The sequence below is a fragment of the Erythrolamprus reginae genome, chromosome 1 (assembly GCF_031021105.1).
Source record: "Erythrolamprus reginae isolate rEryReg1 chromosome 1, rEryReg1.hap1, whole genome shotgun sequence".
Classification (NCBI taxonomy): Eukaryota; Metazoa; Chordata; class Lepidosauria; order Squamata; family Dipsadidae; genus Erythrolamprus; species Erythrolamprus reginae.
The window spans coordinates 357,704,755-357,729,337 of NC_091950.1; the positions used below are offsets into that span (position 1 = coordinate 357,704,755).

The following is a 24,583-nucleotide window of genomic DNA, read 5'->3' on the forward strand; positions in this document are numbered from 1 at the left end:
TCCTCCCCACCCTTGTGTGTGTGTGTGTGTGTGTGTGTGTATACACACTCTTGAACCAATTCCAAAAACAAGTGAGGGCTGGGTTTTTTCTCTTATTCTTTGGCTGCTTTTTATCATATGCTTTAAATCAAGAGTCACTTCTCTCTCTCTTTTGTTTCTCTCTCTTTCCTTTCATTCTCTGTCTCAATCATTTTCTCACTTCTCTTTTTTCCTCCCCTTTTTGCTCATTTCTCTCTCTCTCTCCCTCTCCTTTTCTCTTTCTCTCTCACTCTTTCTTTCTCTCTTTCTCTCTTCTCTTTCTCTCTCTCTTTCTTTCTCTGTTTCTCTCTCTCTCTCTCAGCAAAAAGTTGCGAGACTGGAACCTGAGCTTCCTTCTTTGCGGCACACCTGACCATGTCTCGCGGCACACTGGTTGAAAAACACTGATATAATGGACAGGAAGAATAGGGAAATTGCAGACTTATGACCAAAATCATATGCTGTATAACTCCAGTTTCCAAGGCTCATGGGATCAAAAGAGAATCAAAATACCTGATCCTGTGTCACTTTACAGTATGGAACCGCCTTCTACCACACGAATCCCAGCGGCCGATAAGGTCCCACAGAGTTGGCCTTCTCCGGGTCCCGTCGACCAAACAATGTCGTTTGGCGGGCCCCAGGGGAAGAGCCTTCTCTGTGGTGGCCCCGGCCCTCTGGAATCAACTCCCCCCGGAGATTAGAACGGCCCCCACCCTCCTTGTCTTTCGCAAGTTACTCAAGACCCACCTATATCGCCAGGCATGGGGGAACTAAGACATCTCCCCAAGGCTTTCTTATATTTTATGTTTGGTATGTTTGTGTTGTATGGTTTTTAATTGTTGGGGTTTTTTTATGTAATTTTATTATTAGATTTGTTTCATTATTATACTGTTTTTATTACTGTTGTGAGCCGCCCCGAATCTTCGGAGAGGGGCGGCATACAAATCTAATAAATAATAATAATAATAACAACAACAACAACAACAATGTGTCCATCCTAGAACTGCAGAAAAAACAGTTGCTGCCAACCTGCCTTCCATTGAGGACCTGTACACTGCACGAGTCAAAAAGAAGGCTGTGAAAATATTTACTGACCCCTCGCATCCTGGACATAACTGTTTCAACTCCTACCCTCATAACATCTCTATAGAGCACCGCACATCAAGACAACTACAGTGATCCCCCGGTTATTGCGTCCCCGACCATTGCAAACAGGGTAATTCGCGATTTTTCAACCCGGAAGTCAAAATACCATCTACGCATGCGTGCCCTTTTTTTCTATGGGCACGCATGCGTAGATGGCAACCGGGAGATCAGCTGCTGGGCGGCTTCCCTGGGTCTTCCCCCTCTTGCTGGCATCAGCGAGGAGTTTCCCCACCGCCCACGCAAACTCCTCGCTGCCGCTCGCCCGCCCTTCGCCTGCCCACGCCGTTCGCTCCCCCTCTTGCTGGCGGGAGGGCGAGAAGCCCTCCCCAGCACCCGCTCGCCCGCCCTTCGCCCTGGCGGAGAAATTCCAGCCCCCACCTGGTCCCGCCCGATCCTCCTCCCTGAGGCAGCTCGCCCTCCCATGGCCGCTTCCTCCACCCTCCATCGCAAGCCCTCGCCACCGCAGCCAACGCGCGCTGCGATCTTCAAGCCCGGCTCCTTTCGGCCCAGCATCCCGGGCCAAGCAGCTGCCTTCCGTGACTGAGCCTGGCTGGCCCGGAAGATCGTAGCGCGCGTTGGCTGCAGCGGCGAGCGAAGCCAAGCCGGCAGCAATGTCGCCGCCGCTGCAGCCAACGCGCGCTACGATCTTCCGGGCCAGCCAGGCTCAGTCACGGAAGGCAGCCGCTTGGCCCGGGATGCTGGGCCGAGAGGAGCCGGGCTTGATCCGCTGAGCCTGGCTGGCCCGGAAGATCGTAGCGCGCGTTGGCTGCAGCGGCGGCGACATTGCTGCCGGCTTGGCTTCGCTCGCTCGCTCGCCGCTGAGGAGCCGAAGATTGGGGGCGGCGCGGCTCTTTTAAAACATCGCCGCTGACATGGGGGGCTTGCTAGCACCCCCCCAAACCCGGGTTGGGGGTTCGGGGGGGTGCTAGCGAGCCCCCAATGTCGGCGGCGATGTTTTAAAAGAGCCGCGCCGCCCCCCAATCTTCGGCTCCTCGCTAGCGCTGCGGAAGTTTAAAACACCATCTGCACATGCGCAGATGGTGTTTTTACTTCCGCAGCGCTACTTCGCGAAAACCCGCTCGTTGCGGGGGGTCCTGGAACGGAACCCTCGCAACGAGCGGGGGATCACTGTAGACACAAGAACAGTTTTTCCCCACATGCCATCACTCTGCTAAACAAATAATTCCCTCAACACTGTCAGACTATTTACTAAATCTGCACTATTATTACTACTAATTTTTCCTCATCATTCCTATCACCCATCTCCTCCCACTTATGACTATAATTGTAACTTGTTGCTTGTATCCTTAAGATTTTTATTAATATTGATTGGTTCCTGATTGCTTATTTGACCCCTATGACAATCATAAAGTGTTGTATCTCATGATTCTTGACAAATGTATATTTTCTTTTATGTACACTGAGAGCATACGAACCAAAGACAAATTCCTTGTGTGTCCAATCACACACCAATAAAGAATTCTATTCTGTTCTGTTCTATCTAGCCAAGCAGTTATTAAACTAATCACAGCTCTTTGGCATCAGCATTTCCCCCCCACATTACTATGTGATGTCAAAGAGAAGACAACAACATTAGAGATCTTCTACAGTTACTTAACCATTATTCCCACTACAGGTTCCCTGGAATTGGATGGGAAAGTTGATATTTTAATTCAGAATACAAAATACATATGGACCAACTAGATTTGGAAGGGGATATGACACATTTCCCAATAACTAATTCAACCTAATTTTAAAAGCTAAAAAATAGAAGCTAGAGTCATCTAGTTTTCTCCATCATAAATATATTTCAAATGCTATCTGTAAGAAATATGAGAATGAGAGCAAAGTTGCAACAGACTATTCCGCTTCTTTAACCATATAAAGGTACTCATTATTTAAGAATGAACATTCATTTTTTTAAAAAAAAATTCTTTTTATTTATTTTCAAATTTTATGTTACAAACAACAATAGAACATTCATCTTTAAGGAACTTGCTTTTTCCTCTTCCCTGTTCATGCTATTCCTTTTTTTTGGGGGGGGGGGGGTTTGTCATGTTATTTCATCTTTTTTTTTTGCTGATCATATATGTTTTCCTATATATTTCTCAAAAATCTGAAGGAGAAACCCTTGCAAATCATTTAGCAACCCCTCATTAGGATCTACACTGTTGTGGTTAGCTCTGGCCCAGCTCCTGCCCCAAGGACTGTGGATGTGGGGGAGACATCCACATGCTGCAGGCCTGGTTTGCCCCCGGTGGAATCTGAAGATGAAGGCTCCTCTGACCAAGAAGACATGAGTGACAGGGAGGAGGAGAGTGGCAGACAGCTCAGAAGGAGATCAATTATCTAGCTCCTCCTTGGATTCAGAACAAGAGTTAATGATACAGCTACGCATGCGGAGAGTGATGCATAGGCAACAACAACTGAGAGATTATTATCAAAGAAAATGAGGCCACCTGTGGTTGGGTGGGGCTGTGGTAATGAGTGAGGCTGCTATAAATAGCAGCCTGGGGGTTTGGCCATTGTGGAGGATTATCTGATCGTTGTGTTTCATGACTACTTTACTGACTGATTTTTGTGTGCTGATTTTTCCCTGCTTTGAAACTAAACCAGAGCAAAGTGTGTTTCACTTTGTGAAAGAAGAAGGACTGTGAATTACCTCACAGCTGCAAGCTAAGTATCACAGGACTGATAAGGGACTTGTACAAATTACCAGTTTGTTTGGAGACGAGTGCTCTTTGTTATACCAAAAGAGGGCTTGGTTTAAGTGAATTTTCATTATAAAGAACATTGTTTTGAATTTTCAAACGTGTGTGTGTCTGAAATTTGTACCTGTGAATTTTTGGGAGGATTCTACCAGAGAGCCCGACAGAACATACACGAACCTGCGTCTATCCTTGTTGAAACGAATACTAAGTCATTTAGGATTCAGAGTTCTCACTTACCCAAGGTAGATGTAAGTGAAGAGAAACAAAAGCATCAGTGATGAGAGGATCAGCCACCCGTGAATAAACTGCAAAAGATGACAACATGCCATTTAGGTGTCTTTCTTGCACATTCTAAAGATAACTACATTGACCTGGTTTTATTTATTTATTTATTTATTAGATTTCTATGCCACCCTTCTCCACAGACTTAGGGCAGCTCACAACAGAGATAAATACAAGAAATAGAATACAGTGGTACCTCGGTTCTCGACCACAATTTGTTCCAGCAATATGGTCGAGAACCGATTTGGTCGAGTACCGAATTAATTTATCCCATAGGAAATAATGGAAATGGATTTAATTGGTTTTCAGCCCCTGTTGGCTCACTGGGAACCAATTAAATCTATTTCCTTTATTTCCTATGGGATAAAGATCTGAGGAGCTCTATAGTCTAAGCACTCCAAGCTGCAGGAAGGGTGGGGGTGGCTGCAATACCGGCAGCTTCGGGGGGCTCCTTTCCTCAGTGGTTCGTCTTGTTACCTGTAGGCAGCTGCACCAATTTTCTCCTTCCCGGCGGCAGCGGCGGCTTTCCTTCGAGCAGCAGCATCGCCGGGAACGTCACATGATGAAGGGAAGCCACCGGAACCATCTCAGCAGTTGCCGCCGCTCCAGCAGCTTCCCTTCATCATGTGACATTCCCGGCGCTGCTGCTGCTGCTCGCAGGAAAGCCGCCCCCGCCACCGGGAAGGAGAAAGTTAGTGCAGCTAACAAGACGAACCACTGAGGAAAGGAGCCCCCCGAAGCGGCCGGTATTGCAGCCGCCCCCACCCTTCCTGCAGCTTGGAGCGCTTAGACTAGAGACTGGGAGGCTGTTAAGTGGGCAGCCAGGATGGGCGTGTCGGATTCCGACTCCCATTCCGTCTCACCCCGTCCCCTCAGATCTTGTGACAGCTGCTTTTCCAAGTCGCCCTGGGACTCAGTGGACTCAGCCCCCCCCCCCTCCGTTGCTTAGAGTGGGTGTAGCATGCAAGGAGGCATAGACAGTGGCGGTAGCATTTTGGATAATAAACAAAATTTTCCGTGGTTGTTCGGTATCCGAATTTTTGCCAAAAATTTTGTTCGGTATCCGAAATATACGATAACCAAGGCATTCGAAAACTGAGGTACCACTGTATATAAGAAATACAAACTAAAAATATGATCTAAAATCCCAGTTAATTTAAAAACAGTCATCCACATTCATCCCATATATATTCTGATTGTCGACCAAATCTAGGTGTAACACTCAACGGCCCCAAGCCTGCTGGCAAAGGTGAGTTTTTAAAGCCTTGCGGAAGGCCAAGAGGGTGGTGGTGGTACGAATCCCTGGCGGGAGTTGATTCAAAAGGCTGGAACTCAACGGCCCTTAAAGAAATCCAGTTGGACACCCCTGATATAGAACATATAAAGAAAGGGAACCCCTTACAAAGTTTAATGTGTCAAGATAATCCTATAGAACAGTGGTTCTCAACCTTAGGGGTTGCCTAAGAGCATGGTGTTAGGAACTAAAGCTTCTATTCTGGCGCCTTGGAACATATTTTTACAATCCGACCAATCAGGCGTTTACAGTGGGAGTGTCCCTCTGACTTTCCTGCTAATCAGGTTAAAGTTCTGTTGGGAGAATTGGCGCTAGACTCATGGATGAGGGTCACCACAACATGAGTAACTGTATTAAGGGGTCATGGCATTAGAAAGGTTGAGAACCACTGCTATAGAAAGATCTTACTTCTTTACCAATAATTTGAAAAATTTAAAAGATTGAAAAATAACACTGAGGTTCTTCTAAATCCTGCAAATTTCTTTAAAATATTACTTTTCTGCAGGATGTTTTTTTTAAAGGTGTGACGATAACACTTCTAAATGTTTCCAATCCATGCAAAAATGAAGATGAATTGCCTAAAATGAGGCTGCAAATGTATACCATAAGAATCACTGAAGATCATGCCTAAAGAATGCTGATTGCCATGGAATCGAAGTACCTGACAAAATTAATTAAAGGGCTTTTATAATTTGAGGCCCTTGACTAACATATTCCAAGCCTTGCCTTATAGCAACGATATTTGTACAGCAAAACCAAAAAGATGGTCATCACTAGAATAACACTGATCATGATGATGGTATTCAACACAGAGCTCAGGAGACGCTGGCCCACGTAGGGGGTATCTTCACTGAAGGGAGTATAAATCCTGAAAAAAAAGGCAAAATATCTTAATAGAAGAAACTCACTACCAAGACAAAACCCAATCCCTAAAAAATGTATGCATTACAAAATGTCAATCTTTAGCTCAAACACAGAGGCAATAGAAACAAGACATTTATAAAACAGCCAAGGTAGCTTTTGAATTTATCTTTAGGTATAGTACCACCATCCCCCCAATCAAGGTATGCTGGATTTCCACTCATTCATTTCTTATCCAGGATGGCCAAATGGATTTGAACACCAAAACATCTGAATGATTCCAGGTTGTAAAAAATTGAGCAACTTGTTATGCGCAGATTGTGGAAATATAATTGAAGTACAGGGATTGTCAACTTATGAAATCCAGTGGTGTTTGTGTATATATACACTGTTCAAAAAAATAAAGGGAACATTTAAACAGCACAATATAACTCCAAGTAAATCAAACTTCTGTGAAATCAAAATGTCCACTTAGAAAGCAACACTGATTGACAATCCATTTCACATGCTGTTGGGCACATTCAACTTTGTACAGAACAAAGTATTCAATGAGAATATTTCATTCATTCAGATCTAGGATGTGTTCTTTGAGGGTTCCCTTTATTTGTTTGAGCAGTATATGTACAGGTATATATATACAAACAAACATTTATGTAACCCTTCCCTGGTGCAGAGCTGAAAGGATTGGATACTGTAGCCTAGAGGATAATTCTCTGCCTTACAAGGCAAAGGTTGCAGGTTCAAGTCCCAGTGGGTATGGCTAGCTGATGAGGCCAAAATAAGGCCGAAATAGATCTATCCTAGTCTCCCTTAATTTTCAAATTCAGCAAAAAAACATGTGACATATATATATATCAGATCCACCAGATATATATATTTGGTGCAGAGCTGAAGGGATTGGATACTGTAGCCTAAAGGTTAATTCTCTGCCTTACAAGGAAAAGGTTGCAGTTTCAAGTCCCAGTGAGGGTATGGCTAGCTGATGAGGTCAAAATAAGGCCGAAATAGATCTATCCTAGTCTCCCTTAATTTCAAATTCAGCAAAAAACATGTGACATATATATATATATATATACATACATAGATAGATAGATAGATAGATAGATAGATAGAAAGATAGATAGACTTAATTTCTATATATACATTTAATTTATACATGTAATTTCATGCGACTTACAACAACACAGCATACATTTAAAAACAATTAAAAGCCTTTTGAAGCTTGACTCTTGGATGTCTCTCTCCGTGCTTTACCACAAATGTACTATTTCCGCTTAGGAATTAAGGGAGTTTGCAATCCAAACATCCCTGGAAGAAACTAAATAGAAAATAATCTTAATGTAAATAATGCATTCATTGTCTATGGAGATTCTCAGTCATCCAGGTCACCCAAGTTGTTTCCAAAGTGCTTTTTCAAGATGCAACTGGATTTTCTTTGTTTTTCTTTGAAGACGTTTCACTTCTCATCCAAGAAGCTTCTGTTGCCCGGGAGATGGAGAAGCGAAACGTCTTCAAAGAAAAACAAAGGAAGTCCAGTTGTCTCTTGAAAAAGCACATTGGGGACAACACAGTCATTGTTTTAGAGTCTGTGAGGAATCACTTACAGTTGCCCATTCTTCTCCGTGTAGAAACGGACTGACTTAATGGTTGCAACAACTACAACCATGCACAGTGTTACAGGCACAAACAGCATGATCACATGCTTTGCTCCATATTTTAAGGTCAACTCTTCTTCCTCATTATCCAGCACAATGTGTCCTTTTGCTGCTCTTTCTGGATCAGGCCCCGGCCCTTCTGCTTTATAAGAGCTGCCAGTGCTGCCGGTATGTCTATTCTGCAATAACAATGAACAGGAAGAGTTAGCAACCATGGTGCAGATCCACTTTCCCTACGGAGTTCTTTCTGGAGTGTTTAATGTCTTCAAAACCTCTTGCCAAAAGGGTCGTTTTAGATATCTAGAAATCGAGAAGACAAAAATATTGTAGGAAACTGAGGAATAAAAAAAAATATTATTCAGGCAGTTGCTGTTTTCAGAGGTAGGGAACATGGCCAGCAACCATAATGCCTCAGGTGACATAATGTGACAGAAGGATGCACAAAATAATCCAGCTCAATACGACCTTCTTTCCCCATCCTTTATCCCCCATGATCAAATTCTGAAAATATATGTTTATTATGTTTATGTTTATTTAGATTTGTATGCCGCCCCTCTCCGCAGACTGGATTGGATCCTCACAATTACATGGTTGTCCTTACTGACTGCTAAAACTTGCCAACGTCCTCATGAATTGTAAAAACAATTATTATTATTATTATTATTATTATTATTATTATTATTATTATTATTATTATTATTATTAATTGGATTTGTATGCCGCCCCTCTCCGTAGACTCGGGGCGGCTAACAACAGTAGAACAAAACAGCATGTAAATCCAATACTAAAACAGTTAAAAAACCCTTATTTGTAAAACCAAACATACAAACAAACATACCATGCATAAATTGTAAAGGCCTAGGGGGAAATAATATCTCAGTTCCCCCATGCCTCACGGCAGAGGAGGGTTTTAAGGAGCTTACGAAAGGCGAGGAGGGTGGGGGCAATTCTAATCTCCTGGGGGAGCTGGTTCCAGAGAGTCGGGGCCGCCACAGAGAAGGCTCTTCTCCTGGGTCCCGCCAAACGACATTGTTTAGTCGACGGGACCCGGAGAAGGCCAACTCTGTGGGACCTAACTGGTCACTGGGATTTGTGCGGCAGAAGGCGGTCCCGGAGATATTCTGGTCCGATGCCATGAAGGGCTTTATAGGTCATAACTAACACTTTGAATTGTGACCGGAAACCAATCGGCAACCAATGCAGACTGTGGAGTGTTGGTGTGACATGGGCATATTTGGAAAAGCCCATGATTGCTCTCGCAGCTGCATTCCGCACAATCTGAAGTTTCCGAACACTTTTCAAAGGTAGCCCCATGTAGAGAGCTTTACAGTAGTTGAGCCTCGAGGTGATGAGGGCATGAGTACATGTATGCGGCGTGAACACTTTTGCAGAACGGTAGGCAAGATAAGTGAATTTCACCCGTTATATACTATAACATGCTACTCAAGACAAAGGAGCAGATTTGTTTTCTATTAGCGCATGGAAGACAAATGTGATTCTATCTAAATTTAGGCATTTCCTGACAGAACGGTTCAGCATTAGAACTGCCTTGGGATATAGTGTTTTTCCTTTTTCCTTTTGCTTGACCTATTTAAGAAGAGGTTGAATAGCCATCAGTCAAGGACGTTGCTAATAAGCACTGCATTGCGCAGGAAGTGACATACATTAGGGACTTTTTTCAGGGCTCAGACAAAACCCGGTTTCATTTAATTGCAATTAAACTAATGTTCATTCATTACATAAAATTAATATTAATATTTCATATGGTATGTGATTTTACTCTTTCCATGCTAAAGATTACTGAGCAACAACTTTTGGAGAGAGTCTAGTCCAGCAATGAAATCTACTTCCCTTTCCAACTGTTTTGGAAATGCGCTCTTTGCGTACATGCATTTTGCCTGTGCATGCTTTGTGTTTTGCATGCATTCACCTTGCCCACATGCTTTATGTGCGCCACCATCATATGCATACCCAGAGGATTTTTTAAAAGAAAATTGCGACATCCAGGCGGGTGGGCGGAGCTTCGCGCAGCCACCACTATCAGTTCCCCCAAGCATTAGCGGCTGCTGCTACTGGTATGCCGAACCGGTAGCATTTCACCCCTGATGTAGCCTTAAAGTGACTAAATGACTTCTATAATCCCTGCCAACTCTAAGCAAAGCTGCATATTCTTTTCCAAAGACTCCTACCCTGTGGGAAAGCGTTTCTGCAGCTTCAGATGCTTGTGCTCCATCGTGATATGAAGGCAGAAGGGGGCTTTCAGCTGACATCAATGATGTCCTTTCATTGCAAGGTTCCTCTTCGCTGTCAGAATTGTTCATGAAGGCGATCATGCTTCCTTCTTCATGGAGACTCTTAATCACACTCCCGAAGCTGCAGAAATAAGAAGTGTAGAAGAGTAAGAACAAAACCAATTGCCCAGAATAATTACAAAGAATTAAAGAGCCTTTAAAAAGGTAGCTTCCAAAACTGATTCCCCCCCCCCTGAAATAACCAGTATTTCAGAACTATTAAAAATATTTCACCTTTATTGACAAATATATTGACAAAATTGAACGGGTCCAAAGACGGGCTACAAGAATGGTGGAAGGTCTTAAGCATAAAACGTATCAGGAAAGACTTAATGAACTCAATCTGTATAGTCTGGAGGACATGATAGAAACATTTAAATATGTTAAAGGGTTAAATAAGGTCCAGGAGGGAAGTGTTTTTAATAGGAAAGTGAACACAAGAACAAGGGGACACAATCTGAAGTTAGTTGGGGGAAAGATCAAAAGCAACATGAGAAAATATTATTTCACTGAAAGAGTAGTAGATCCTTGGAACAAACTTCCAGCAGACGTGGTTGGTAAATCCACAGTAACTGAATTTAAACATGCCTGGGATAAACATATATCCATTGTAAGATAAAATACAGGAAATAGTATAAGGGCAGACTGGATGGACCATGAGGTCTTTTTCTGCCGTCAGTCTTCTATGTTTCTATGTTTATTTAAAATTGATTTTTTTATGGTACGGCATGTGATTTTTTTAAAAAAATGTATTGGAACTTAATTTTTAAAATGCTAATACAGTACTGTTTTTCTAGGCCTCTCAAAACCAATACCTTATAGCTGACTTAGGTTACATTTTGGATTATCCCAGCCACTTATTTAATTGCCGCTAAATTTGAAGAGCATCAAGTTGGGGAAAAAAACCCTCAAATGTGAAGACCAAAGCAGGAAAAAAATTAGCATGTATGCAGCCATGCAAAACTACTGGGAAAATTTGTTTTTGCTGCTCTACACTGTCGATAAGTATTGCAAACATAGTGCAATGGAGTTTGAACAGGACAAATGTACCATCCTCACATAAGAGGAAAATAGTAAATACTGAAGGGATCAAAATGCCCTATGGAAATAACAGCAAGAGTCTGGATAAAGATTATCATTATAAATACCTGGACATCCTTCAGGCTGACAACATCAAGCAGATATAAGTCAGGAAGAAGGTTAGAAGTGAATGCATCATGAGAGTGTACAAGATCTTAAAAGTCCAACTCAGTGGAGGAAATACCTCCAAGGCAATTAATACTTGGCTAATCCAGTCATTGGACATACACCATTGGCCTGGATTCAAGCAGACCTAAAAGCTCTGCATAGGAAGATCAGGAAAACAATGATAATGAATCATGCCCTCCATCTTCGCAGCAATGTTGTCAGACTGTACTTGTCAAGGAAAATAGCTGGACATGGAAAGTTGTAAGTACAAAGACAGTTGGGGGGCGAGAAGGGCATTGGAAAAATATATGAAAGATAGTGGAAAGAGACCAAACTGACCTACAAGAAAGGCCAAATGAAGACTAGGAAAGAGACATGGCAAGCAAAGTATTACATGCCCAGTACAGAAAAAAAAATAGCAGGCAAAGCAAATAACAAAAAGACTAAGAGCAAAAGAAAATTAAAGAGACAGACGGCTAATTCTATAAGACCAACGTTAAAAACAAATGCATATACAGTGTTCCCTCAATTTTCGGAGGGGATGCGTTCCGAGACCACCCGCGAAAGTCTAATTTCCGCGAAGTAGAGATGCGGAAGTAAATACACCATTTTTGGCTACGAACAGTATCACAAGCCTTCCCTTAAGACTTTAAACCCCTAAATTACCATTTCCCATTCCCTTAACAACCATTTACTCACCATTATTACTGGTACTCACCATTGAATAAAACACTTAGTGATCCTGATATTTATAAACATAATTATTTATTAACAATAATAATTTTTTTTGTTATTTGTTTGCCAAAATTATTAGTTTGGTGATGATGTATGACTTCATCGGGCGGGAAAAACCGTGGTATAGAAAAAAAACGCAAAGTATTTTTTTATTAATATTTTTTGAAAAACCGTGGTATAGGCTATTCGCGAAGTTCGAACCCGCAAAAATCGAGGGAACACTGCATAGACAGAATTGGGGAAAAAAGGAGACAGCAAATGCCAACCCTGAAAAGAAGGTGAAGAAACAGTGGAGCACTTTGTTAACTGTTGCAAGAAGATTCCATCCACAGACTACCTACAAGTAACAGGATGATAAAGTAGCAATAATGGTGCATTGGAATATCTGCAAGAAATACCACTATCACTACATGAATACTGGCATTGGATAAATATCAGTTAATTGCAAAAAGAAACTTTCACTTGGAGTAGCTTACATTCTATGACACTATCACATCTTCATAAACAAGTTAGATAAAAGGGATGACACAAAGTCAGATGAAATTGCTAACACTTCAGAAGATAGACTCAACAGTCAGAAAGATCTTGACAGACTTAAGCACGGGGCCCTATCCAGCTAGATACAATCCAGTGATAAAAAATGAAACGTCCTGCGCTTAGATAGAAAAAGTCAGGTAGACAGGTACAAGATAGGCTCAACAGTAGTGCCTATGAGAGCATTCAAGGTGTCCTGGTGGACCACTGCTTAAGGATGAATCAACAATCAACTCAATCCTGGGCTGCATCAAAGAACGTTAATATCATGATCAAGAGAAGTATAGTACCACTCTATACCGAAGTGGTGAGGCCATATTTGGAATACTGTGTCCAGTTCTGGTCACTACAATATAAAAACAAGATGGTGATGTCCTACAATGATTACAGAGAAGAGCAACAAAGATGATGTCTGGAAACTAAAACCCATGAAGAACACCTGAAGGAATTATTTATTTATTTATTAGATTTGTATGCCACCCCTCTCCTCAGACTCGGGGCGGCTAACAACTGTAAAAAGACAACGTAAACAAATCTAATATTAAAAAAAATCTAAAAACCCCAATTTAAGAGATCAGTCATACCATACATAAATTTTATAAGCCTAGGGGAAGGGAATATTTCAATTCCCTCATGTCTGGCGACAGAGGTAGGTTTTTAAGAGCTTACGAAAGGCAAGGAGGGTGGGGGCAACTCTGATATCTGGGGGGAGTTGGTTCCATAGGGTCGGGGCCGCCACAGAGAAGGCTCTTCCCCTGGGTCCCGCCAAACGACATTGTTTAGTCGACGGGACCCGGAGAAGGCCAACTTTGTGGGACCTAACTGGTCGCTGGGATTCGTGCGGCAGAAGGCGGTCCCGGAGATATTCTGGTCCGATGCCATGAAGGGCTTTATAGGTCATAACCAACATTTTGAATTGTGACCGGAAACCAATCGGCAACCAATGCAGACTGCGGAGTGTTGGAGTAACATGGGCATATTTGGGAAAGCCCATGATAGCTCTCGCAGCTGCATTCTGCACGATCTGGAGTTTCCGAACACTTTTCAAAGGTAGCCCCGTGTAGAGAGCATTACAGTAGTCGAGCCTCGAGGTGATGAGGGCATGAGTGACTGTGAGCAGTAACTCCCGGTCCAAATAGGGCCGCAACTGGTGCACCAGGCGAGCCTGGGCAAACGCCCCCCTCGCCACCGCTGAAAGATGTTTCTCTAATGTGAGCTGTGGATCGAGGAGGACACCCAAGTTAGATATGTTTAGCTTCCTAAAGGGAAGACTTAGATGAGACATGACAGCACTTCTAATACTTGAAAGGCTACCACAGGGAAGAAAGCATTGACTTATTGTCTATAGTATTTGAAGGAGGGACAAGAAACAATGGGTGGAAGCTTGTCAGTTGGAGATCCAATCTGGAAACACAGAGGAATTTCCTGACAGCAAGAACTATTACGCAGTGGAACAACTTGCTTCCCAGAGTTGTCAGTGTTCCATTGCTGGGGGTTTCAAGAAATGTTTGTACAATCATTTATCCAAACTGGTATGAGGACTCCTGGCTTGAGCAAGAAACTGGACTAGATCTCCCTTCTAGCCTTATGATTCTATGATTCGACTACCATCTAGCCTTATGATTCTATGATTCGACTACCATCTGGGATAAACAATATCTGTTTATCCCAGGTCTTCAGGAAGAATTCAATAGGTGGATAAAAATGCAAAATTCAGTCTGGCTGAATATGCAACCAGCAATTGTTATTTTACTTAAATATTGCCTGATTCCAAGAAACTCTGGACGATGTACGTTTTTAAAAAGAATAAAAATAGAAAACAATACTTTTTTTTATTGGGCAAAAAAGAAAATATAGCCTAGCTCCAGGTTTGAATTGAAGAATTGTTCATAAGATACAGCAGATACCTAGTTTCACCAACATTCTTGCGTTTTCACCTGGCCCTGCTTAGCAACCCTTGAAATTATAATAAAACAGTAAAGGCTGAGTTTAAATCAGTTAGAAGAAAAAGTATTAATGCATGTTGCCGGAAACCAAATTACTACTGAAAATGTACTGGTTTGATAAGAATAAAATATTACATGTAGTTTTTAAAAAAAGCATTTAGAGTAAACAGACCTGAGCAGATCTAGTGTATCTATTTAAAAACACAATAGAACTTCTCTGCTTGCAAAGATAAACCACATCCTTTCTCTGTAGAGGTATTTTCCATTGGCTTTAAATTCCAATATACCGGGGGCCTTTTTTTGAGCCAAGAACAATGTCAAGCTTGAAAGAAAACTTTTTTTTTTAAAAAAAAGCAAAACTAATAAATGTTAAGACTGCAAATCTTATATTTAATTCATGTTTATTTTAAGTGGAAAGATAAAGCCTAATATCAATACGCAAAGATGAGTATTTGAAAGTAAATATTATTACTTTCAACAAAGCTTACGCCACATTTAGTGCATACAATTAAAGTATCTGTGTGGCTTGCAATCAATGTGCCTGCCAGATTCCTGGTCCCACTTAATTTTTCCTCCCACTTATGACTGTAACTTGTTGCTTATATCCTTAGGATTTTTATTAATATTGATTGTTTCTTCATTGCTTATTTGACCCCTATGACAATCATGAAGCGTTGTACCTCGTGATTCTTGACAAATGTATCTTTTCTTTTATGTACACTGAGAGCGTATGCACCAAAGACAAATTCCTTGTGTGTCCAATCACACTTGGCCAATAAAGAATTCTATTCTATTCTATATAAAAATGAATCTGGTTAAAATGGGGAACTAATCTGTAGCAAATTTCAGTATTATTATCCAAAATGGCTTAGAAACATGAAGACTGACGGCAGAAAAAGACCTCATGATCCACCTAGTCTGCCCTTATACTATTTTCTGTATTTTATCTTAGGATGGATATATGTTTATCCCAGGCATGTTTAAATTCAGTTACTGTGGATTTATCAACCACGTCTGCTGGAAGTTTTACTCTTTCAGTAAAATAATATTTTCTCATGTTGCTTTTGATCTTTCCCCCAACTAACTTCAGATTGTGTCCCCTTGTTCTTGTGTTCACTTTCCTATTAAAAACACTTCCCTCCTGGACCTTATTTAACCCTTTAACATATTTAAATGTTTCTATCATGTCCTCCAGACTATACAGATTGAGTTCATTAAGTCTTTCCTGATACGTTTTATGCTTAAGACCTTCCACCATTCTTGTAGCCCGTCTTTGGACCCATTCAATTTTGCAAATATCTTTTTGTAGGTGAGGTCTCCAGAACTGAACACAGTATTCCAAATGTGGTCTCACCAGCGCTCTATATAGCGGGATCATAATCTCCTTCTTCCTGCTTGTTATACCTCTAGCTATGCAGCCAAGCATCCTACTTGCTTTCCCTACCGCCTGACTGCACTGTTCACCCATTTTGAGACTGTCAGAAATCACTACCCCTAAATCCTTCTCTTGAGTCACAAATATGACCTCACACTTTCTTTAAGATTACAGAAATGTTGTTTCCCAATGCTGTTCTGAAAATTTACCCACCAATCCAGAAATAGCATAACTGTAAGAAACATCCTTCAGAAAAGTAGGTAGAGAAAGTAGCAGATAACATTCTAGTTGATGTTTAGCCAGCCACTGAAGCTGACTGCTAGATCTGCAGGTCAGTGGCTCAAATCTCATCACTGGCTCAAGGTTGACTCAGCCTTCCATCCTTTGGAGGTGGATAAAATGAAGACCCGGATTGTGGGGGCAATATGCTGGCTTTGTTAAAAAATGCTATTGCTAACATGTTATAAGCTGCCCTGAGTCTAAGGAGAAGGGCGGGATAAAAAATTGAATAAATAAATAAATATATAAATTTGTTAGCTTATTAAACATGTTAGCCATGTTGTGAGGCTCATTCCAGTAGTCTTTTATTATGTCCAAAACAGGTGTCAAAATTCCAAATATTGCCACTAATCACCAAAGGTTGAGGAACAGGCCACTATTACACTGGCCTGTAGCCTGAAAAGGCGCCTTCCCCTGATTCTGGTGAAAGATCTATCACCAAACCCTTCTGCCATTAGAAAACCATACCAGCATAAAGCCTGCTGTTTTCACTGTCAATATGTATCCTGCTAAAGGAAGTGTCCCACCTAAAGGTGACGCCCTTATATATTGTGTGCAGGGCATATTAAGGAAATGGTGGATCCCCTGATTTTGCTTCCCTCTCCTCCTCAGTAAATGTCAACCTGCAGCAGGATCATATCTGTCATTCATTTTGTGTAATCATGAATGGACCTGTTTAGGCATCTTCAAAACTTTCTTAAAGTTTCGAGAAGGTCCAGATAATTGATTCCCAGGCTGGAAGAGTAGGCAAAATACAAAAGCAGATGGGTGACTTCAATCTTTATTGTTTATGTGGTGAGTACAGAGATGTATTCTTCTCTGCCACGGCTTCCTCTTTTGGTCCTATAAGCCAGTGTTTCCCAACCTTGGCAATTTGAAGATATCTGGACTTCAACTCCCAGAATTCCCCAGCCAGCATTCTGGGAATTCTGGGAGTTGAAGTCCAAATATCTTCAAGTTGCCAAGGTTGGGAAACACTGCTATAAGCTGTTATGTTTGACTGGGCAGAGCAGGGGGTGAAATCTGCATGGTGTGCACACCCTTGGATCTATCATCAGGCCTTTTAAAATATAGGTTTAGTACTCTTCTGAAAGAACACTGCACCTATGTTTTACAATAACTCAGCTGACCAACCACATGGGAACCATTCCCCCACCCTCCTTGCCTTCCGCAAGAGTTTGAAGACTCATTTGTGGCATCAGGCTTGGGGCTATTAACTGCTTGGCTGCTGGTCGATGAATGAAAGGGATGCTTGTTGTATAAACGGGAGTGACTGATTTTTAAAATGTACTTGGGTTTTAGATCAATTAGTTTTTTAATTTAATTGGATTTATGAAGTTTTTATTGCCTTTTATATGTTGTAACCACCCCGAGTCCTTGGAGAGGGGCGGCATATAAATCCGATAGATAGATAGATAGATAGATAGATAGATAGATAGATAGATAGATAGATAGATAGATAGATAGATGATAGATAGATTATAGATAGATAGATAGATAGATAGATAGACAAACAGATAGATAGATGATAGATAGATGATAGATAGATAGATAGATAGATAGATAGATAGATAGATAGATAGATAGATAGATAGAGTCATGATCTTCCTGATTTCCAGGGCTTATCATTTATTAATGCCAGTTCTATAAGTTTGGGATCAGCTCACAGATCTACTGGGTCAAGGGGTAGAGGTTTGATGGACCCAGACACTGGTACTACTATCCAAATCAGAATGGTCCTGGAAGAAAGGAGATCGGCCTACACCAGCAATAGCAATGTTTTTTTCAAACTTGGCAATTTTAAGATTTATGAACTTTGGTGGCCAGAATTTCTGTCACCAATCACACAATTATAAGGAACACCAAATGATATGTCTCGACCTTTATTCTCTAAGCAAACTATTTTCAAAACGAATTGCATTTTGATAATTGTTTCACATAAAACAAACTCTTTACATGGAAGGCACCTCTGGGAAGGAAGGAAGGAAGGAAGGAAGGAAGGAAGGAAGGAAGGAAGGAAGGAAGGAAGGAAGGAAGGAAGGAAGGAAGGAAGGAAGGAATCCATTCATTTCATTTCTATGCCGCCCTTCTCCTAACACTGAGGGGGGGTTCATAGTAAACAATATGTGAACATATATTGTATGTGTAACAGAATGTTCTACAATCTATCCTAGGAAAGCATGTACAGTATAGGAAACATTGCTGAAAATTCTGCAGGGAAATTACAGGACAGCAGCAATTAAGTTGGTGTTTTGATTTGTTTTTCACATTTCTCAGAATGAGAAGACACCATTCCACCCCACCCCCCAAACCACATCTAGACACATTTTCCCTGTCCACTTTCTGCTTCTTCAGCCACATGACAATGGAAACAAATTGAAGAAGTTCTAAATGACTTTTTAACATTAAAACTGCTAATTGGGAAGTTATTCACTGAAGGAGAAAGAGAAAGAAGTTTTAAGGCAGCAGAGCGGCTGTGGGTATCACTTTGAGCAAAATAGAGAATCAAACTACAGTACATATTCCCCATGTATTTACTTTGAAAGCAGTCCATTCAATTCAATTCAATATAGAAGCTAGAAGGGAGTTTGAGAGGTCTTCCAGTCCAACCCCTTGCTCAAGCAGGAGACCCTATACCAGAGGTCTTCAAACTTGGCAACTTTAAGACTTGTGGACTTCAACACCCAGAATTCTCCAGCCAGCTATAGCTGACCGGACAATTCTGGGAGTTGAAGTCCACAAGTGTTAAAGTTGCCAGGTTTGGTGACCCTTTCCCTATACCATTGCAAACAAGTGGTTGTCCAGTCTCTTCTTTTAAAAAAAAACCCTCCAGTGATGACACACTGGCAACTTATGAAAGGCAAGCCAATTAATTGTTCTTTTAAAAAAAAAAATTATTAGGAAGGGTAAATTCGTACACATTATAAAAAGACAAACACAAATACACACAAACCTTTAAAAACTAGAGAGATACCTAGTTCTCTCTTTCTCTTACATATTATCTCTTAGACGGTCCCTGAGGTATTCTGGTCCGAAGGCCTACATGGCATCGGACCAGAATACCTCCGGGACTGTCTTCTTCTGCATGAATCCCAGCAGCCGATTAGGTCCCACAGAGTGGACCTTCTCTGGGTCCCGTCGACTAAGCAATGTCGTCAGGCGGGGCCCAGGGAAGAACCTTCTCTGTGGCGGCCCCGGCCCTCTGGAACCAACTCTCCCTGGAGATCAGAACTGCCCCCACCCTCCTCGCCTTTCGTAAATTGTTGAAAACGCACCTTTGCCGCTAGGCATGGGGAAATTGACACCTCCCCTAACTATTTTGGTTTATGTATGGTTTGATTGGGTTGTGTGATTATTTTATTTTAAGGATTTTTTTAAATTGTGTTTTTAAATATTGACTTTGTACATTGTTTATTATTGTTGTGAACCGTCCCGAGTTTTTGGAGAGGGACGGCATACAAATCTAATAGTTTATAGTTATAGTTTATTAGATTTGTATGCTGCCCCTCTCCTCAGGGCGGCTCACAACATAATAGTGATACAATACATTACAAATCTAATAGTAGAAGTTAAATCAATTTAAAAACAATACATAGTAAAATCCCTAACTATACAATCATACGCATTCAACCTAATCCATCATACATTAAGGCCAAAAACATAATAAAAAGGGGGAGAAGGTGGTAATTATCCCCACGCTTGGCAACAAAGGTGGGTCTTTAGCATTTTACGGAAGGCGAGGAGGGTGGGAGCTGTTCGAATCTCTGGAGGGAGCTGATTCCAGAGGACCGGGGCTGCCACAGAGAAGGCTCTTCCCCTGGGTCCCGCCAGCCGACATTGTTTGGTCAATGGGACCCGTAGAAGGCCAACTCTGTGGGACCTAATGTGGGTCGCTGGGATTCGTGCGGCAGAAGGCGGTCTCGGAGATATTCTGGTCCTATGCCATGTAGGGTTTTATAGGTCATAATCAACACTTTGAATTGTGACCGGAAACTGATCGGCAGCCAGTGTTGGTGAAACGTGGGCAGATCTTGGAAGCCCCACGATGGCTCTTGTGACCACTTTTCAAAGGAAGCCCCATGTAGAGAGCATTGCAGTAATAATAATAATAATAATTATTATTATTAATATTATTATTATTATATAATTCCACATATTATGCAGATTTTTCATATCGGTATTTCTGAGAGTTGAAGTCCACAAGTCTTAAAGTTGCCAAGTTTGGGGACCCCTGTCCTATACCATTACAGACAAGTGACTGTCTAGTCCTTCCTCCTCCCAAAAAAATATCCATGATGACGCACCCACAACTTCTGAAAGGCAAGCCGGTTAACTGTACTGTTAGGAACTTTCTCCTTCATAACGGGTGGAGCATTGCTTCCAATCCCAGTCTTCAAACTCCTGTCCCTTTCCGGGGGCTTGCAAGCCTTAATCTCCTCTACTTCCCCCCCCGCCCCCATTAAGGATGCTCGCGGGAAGAGCCATTGTCACACCGAAAGCTCTCCCCCCGCCCCGCCCTTCCATCTTGCCGAACGAAGATCCTTCCCTTACCGAGATTGTACCGCGGGCGCCCGAGAGGCGGCAACTTTGCACCGATTCAAGCCAAGATGCCCATATGCAAAGCATCTCCAACAAGCCAAGGTCTCCCAGAAGCCGGCCCAGGAAGTAGATACCTACCAAAGAGGCCGGGCTGCTTTTTTTTTAACGGAGCGCCCGACGACAGCCGATCCTTAAGGATCTCTCTCTCTCTCTCTCTCTCACCTGCGTGCTTCCAACGGCGTCCGCTGCGCAGGGCCGATTCCCTGGCAATGCAAAAGCCCCTGGTGATCGGGGCTCGTGGCTTACCAACTCTACCCCCCTACGGAAGCCGCGACAACTTGACGCCCTTCATTAGTTTTGCAGCGACGACCTATTTCGGAAGGGTGAGTTTTGATGAGCACCGCGCATTATTGTTCCAGCCGGCTGTCACTCACGAAATGCCTCCTTCGAAGCGATTCCTCATCCAATGGAGGAATACGGCCGGCGGAGCTATTAGCCAATGGGGAATGAGCGCTCGCTGTCAAGCGCAAGCAAAAGGGAAGAAGACCGGGGTTAAGTCGAGCCGGGAGGATTAGTGGCTGGAGGGCTTTGCTCTAAGGAGCTGCGGTGGAGAAGAACCCCACCTTTTTATTTTTACTTTTTTGCTGTAGTACTTAACTGAAATAATTGTGATGTTATCCTTGCTCTTCTTAATCAGTAGCTTATTATTTTGTGTGTTTGTGTATACACTTTAGATATTTGTACACTTATTTTATATATTGATTGATTTTGTCCAATACACAATGAGGGTTTTAGTGGGTATACACATAGTAAAATACATAATGAAGGTTATAGAGGAGATACTCATAGTATAATATATCTAAAAAAGAATAGAATAGAACATATAGTAATAGAACATATCAATGAAAGAATAGAAGAGATATAGGAATAAAAGAAAGATATAGGAGAGCAATAGGACAGGGGATGGAAGGCACTCTAGTGCACTTGTACTCTCCCCTTACTGACCTCTTAGGAATCTGGATAGGTCAACCATGGATAATCTAATGGTAAAGTGTTGGGGGTTTGGGGATGACACTATGAAGTCCAGTAATGAGTTCCATGCTTCGACAACTCTTTACTGAAGTCATATTTTTTACAGCCAAGTTTGGAGCGGTTAATATTAAGTTTAAATCTGTTGTGTGCTCTTGTGTTGTGGTTGAAGCTGAAGTAGTCGCCGACAGGCAGGACGTTGCAGCATATGATCTTGTGGGCAATACTTAGATCATGTTTAAGGCATTTTAGTTCTAAGCTTTCTAGGCCCAGGATTGAAAGTCTAGTCTCGTAGGGTATTCTGTTTCAAGTGGAGGAGTGAAGGGTCTTCTGGTGAAGTATCTTTGGACATTTTCAAAGGTGTTAATGTCTGAGATGCGATATGGGTTCCAAACAGATGAGCTGTATTCGAGGATGGGTCTGGCGAAAGTTTTGTAAGATCTGGTAAGTAGTGAGAGATTGCCAGAGCAGAAGCTACGTAGGATTAGGTTTAGAACTCTTGAAGCCTTCTTGGCTATGTTGTTGCAATGATCTTTGGCACTTAAATCTTTTGTATTTTGTATTTTGCATTAGTAATATTTATTTGTTTCTTTGTTTTGTCCAATATACAATAATACACAATGAGGGTTATGGAGGATATAATCAGGTAGAATGTATTAAAGGGGGAATAGAGGAGAAAATAAAGGAGTAAAATATAACTATGAGAGAATAGCAGAAAAAGATATAGGTATAGAAGAGAAGATATTACAGATACCCTAGTGACAAATAGGAATTTCTCTAAGCAGAGAAATTGTGTGTGTGTGTAATACAGTATATTTTGGCTAATAATGAAAAGGAAGGGAGACTATTATGGAACTATTTCAAGCTATTTTACTCTCATCAGCTAACCATACTGTTACGGGATTTGAATATTACAGTACATGTATATTGAATATATACAGAGAGAGCTGATGAAAGCTAAATAGCTTGAAATAGATCTATATAGTTTCCCTTCATTTTCATTATCAACAAAAATATGTTTATATATATATATATATATATTCGTAGATTTTCACGGTTATATGTATATAGATTGTTGTGAGTTCAGGTTCTTTCTCGTGTAATATTTTGAGTGCAACTGAAATCACACTCGTCATCTTCAGGCTGAAGTTATTGGCTTTGTGCTGCTCTGAGTATGGTATACACACACACACACACACAGGAGGAAAACCTGGCTTAGATGTTCTATATATATACTGTATATATAATTTAATTGGAGATTAGAGATATATATTTTGCTTAGAGAAACTCATTATATACAAAGATATAATTTGCTTAGAGAAAATTTATTATATCTGACACTATGGTACCTGTAAATATGTAATGCAGTGTACAAATATCTAGTAACTATTATATGTAATATTGTATGGCTGAGCTGAATACTGAAAGGAAAGTAATGAAATTATCAGTATATAGTTCTTTATGATGTTATTTTATTTGGAAGAATTGTGTTTGTTTATTAAGAATTCAAGACCAAAAAAGTTAGTTATCCAGCTTGTGTGATTGCAATTCCAGGTAATATATATATCGATAATATTTATTCTGTTTTAGCTAAATCATAAACCCTGAAAATAATTACAGGGTTTATCCCTACTCTTTTTCACACTAAATATACCCAGTTACAGCAAAAGTTTTAAACTGATAATGATAAAATGTATTTTTAATTTCAGTTCCTTATTTGCCCCATAATGTCATGTTTTTAGCAGTGCAATTTTTATTTTTTACTTTTCCGGAAAAAACAGTATGGCAGCTTAAGAGCGTTTTCTATCTCTAAGAACTAGTTAAATGTTTACAAGCTTTGCATGCCATTTACTATCACATGTTAAACATTTGACCCTAGAGGAAACTTAATTACTGTTTCTAGTCATTGGGATTTGTACTGTTGAGTATCTTGGGAGGACAGACTGTTGAAGTGAATCCAGAATATTTGACTTAGGATCTTCATTTGCACAGTGTGAATGTGCCTGTTCCCTCGTGCAATTTTGCTTCCATGCACGCTCAGTAGTGGGATTTAGCCCAAAACATAACCAAGGAACTGATCAGCTGTGCTTCGTATATGTAGTTTTCCTTTTGTATTTTGTAGTGTTTTTCTTTTCTATATGAAGTGACACATTTAAAAGTGGTAATCTATTGTAGCTATTTAATAAAAAGAAAATCTTTCTGATTAATGGTTGTGGGGAAAATGTTCTATATCATCTGAGTAATAGCTATACAAGCTAGGAAAATTCAAAGCCTTAAAGAGTTGCAGACATGCCTGTTGCCTTTGAATCTGAAGGACTGCACAATCCTAGCATATATAATACTATAACTCTTTCATGCATTGGCTACATTTATTGCCTGCTTGGTGTCAGAGGTGCCTGCCTCAAATCACTGAAATCTCACACACCCAAGCCTGCTCTCACAACATTTGCTTCCGGTAAATGTGCAGAAGGCAAATAGTCGATGCGTGCCCGCCCACAGGTCACCTGGAACTGCGCGCGCAGCTCCATTTTCACTACCGGAAAGCCATCTCCCCCCGTCCAGGTAGGAAACCAATACTGTTCACCAATTTGAGTTATATGTAAGAGTACAGTGATACCTCGTCTTACGAACTTAATTGGTTCCGGGACAAGGTTTGTAAGGTGAAAAGTTTGTAAGACGAAACAATGTTTCCCATAGGAA

General features: G+C 41.3%; 1 protein-coding gene across 7 annotated transcripts in view; it reads right to left on the reverse strand.

The window, feature by feature from the left end:
* PSEN2 (presenilin 2) overlaps positions 1-21,302 on the reverse strand; it is a 33,030-nt gene extending 11,728 nt beyond the window's left edge. For 2 of the 7 annotated variants that reach the window (XM_070734312.1, XM_070734319.1), the window contains exons 1-5: positions 21,077-21,166; positions 10,157-10,340; positions 7,917-8,146; positions 6,178-6,319; positions 4,113-4,180 (exon numbers count right to left, since the gene is read on the reverse strand). In XM_070734312.1, the coding sequence (XP_070590413.1) occupies positions 4,113-4,180; positions 6,178-6,319; positions 7,917-8,146; positions 10,157-10,300 (584 nt within the window). In that variant the 5' untranslated portion in view covers positions 10,301-10,340; positions 21,077-21,166. Of the gene's footprint in view, positions 1-4,112; positions 4,181-6,177; positions 6,320-7,916; positions 8,147-10,156; positions 10,341-20,866; positions 20,941-20,992 lie in introns of those variants that run through there. The other 5 variants (XM_070734318.1, XM_070734317.1, XM_070734316.1 and 2 more) reach the window with 5 other exon arrangements.
* Between the last annotated feature and the right edge of the window lie 3,281 nt (positions 21,303-24,583).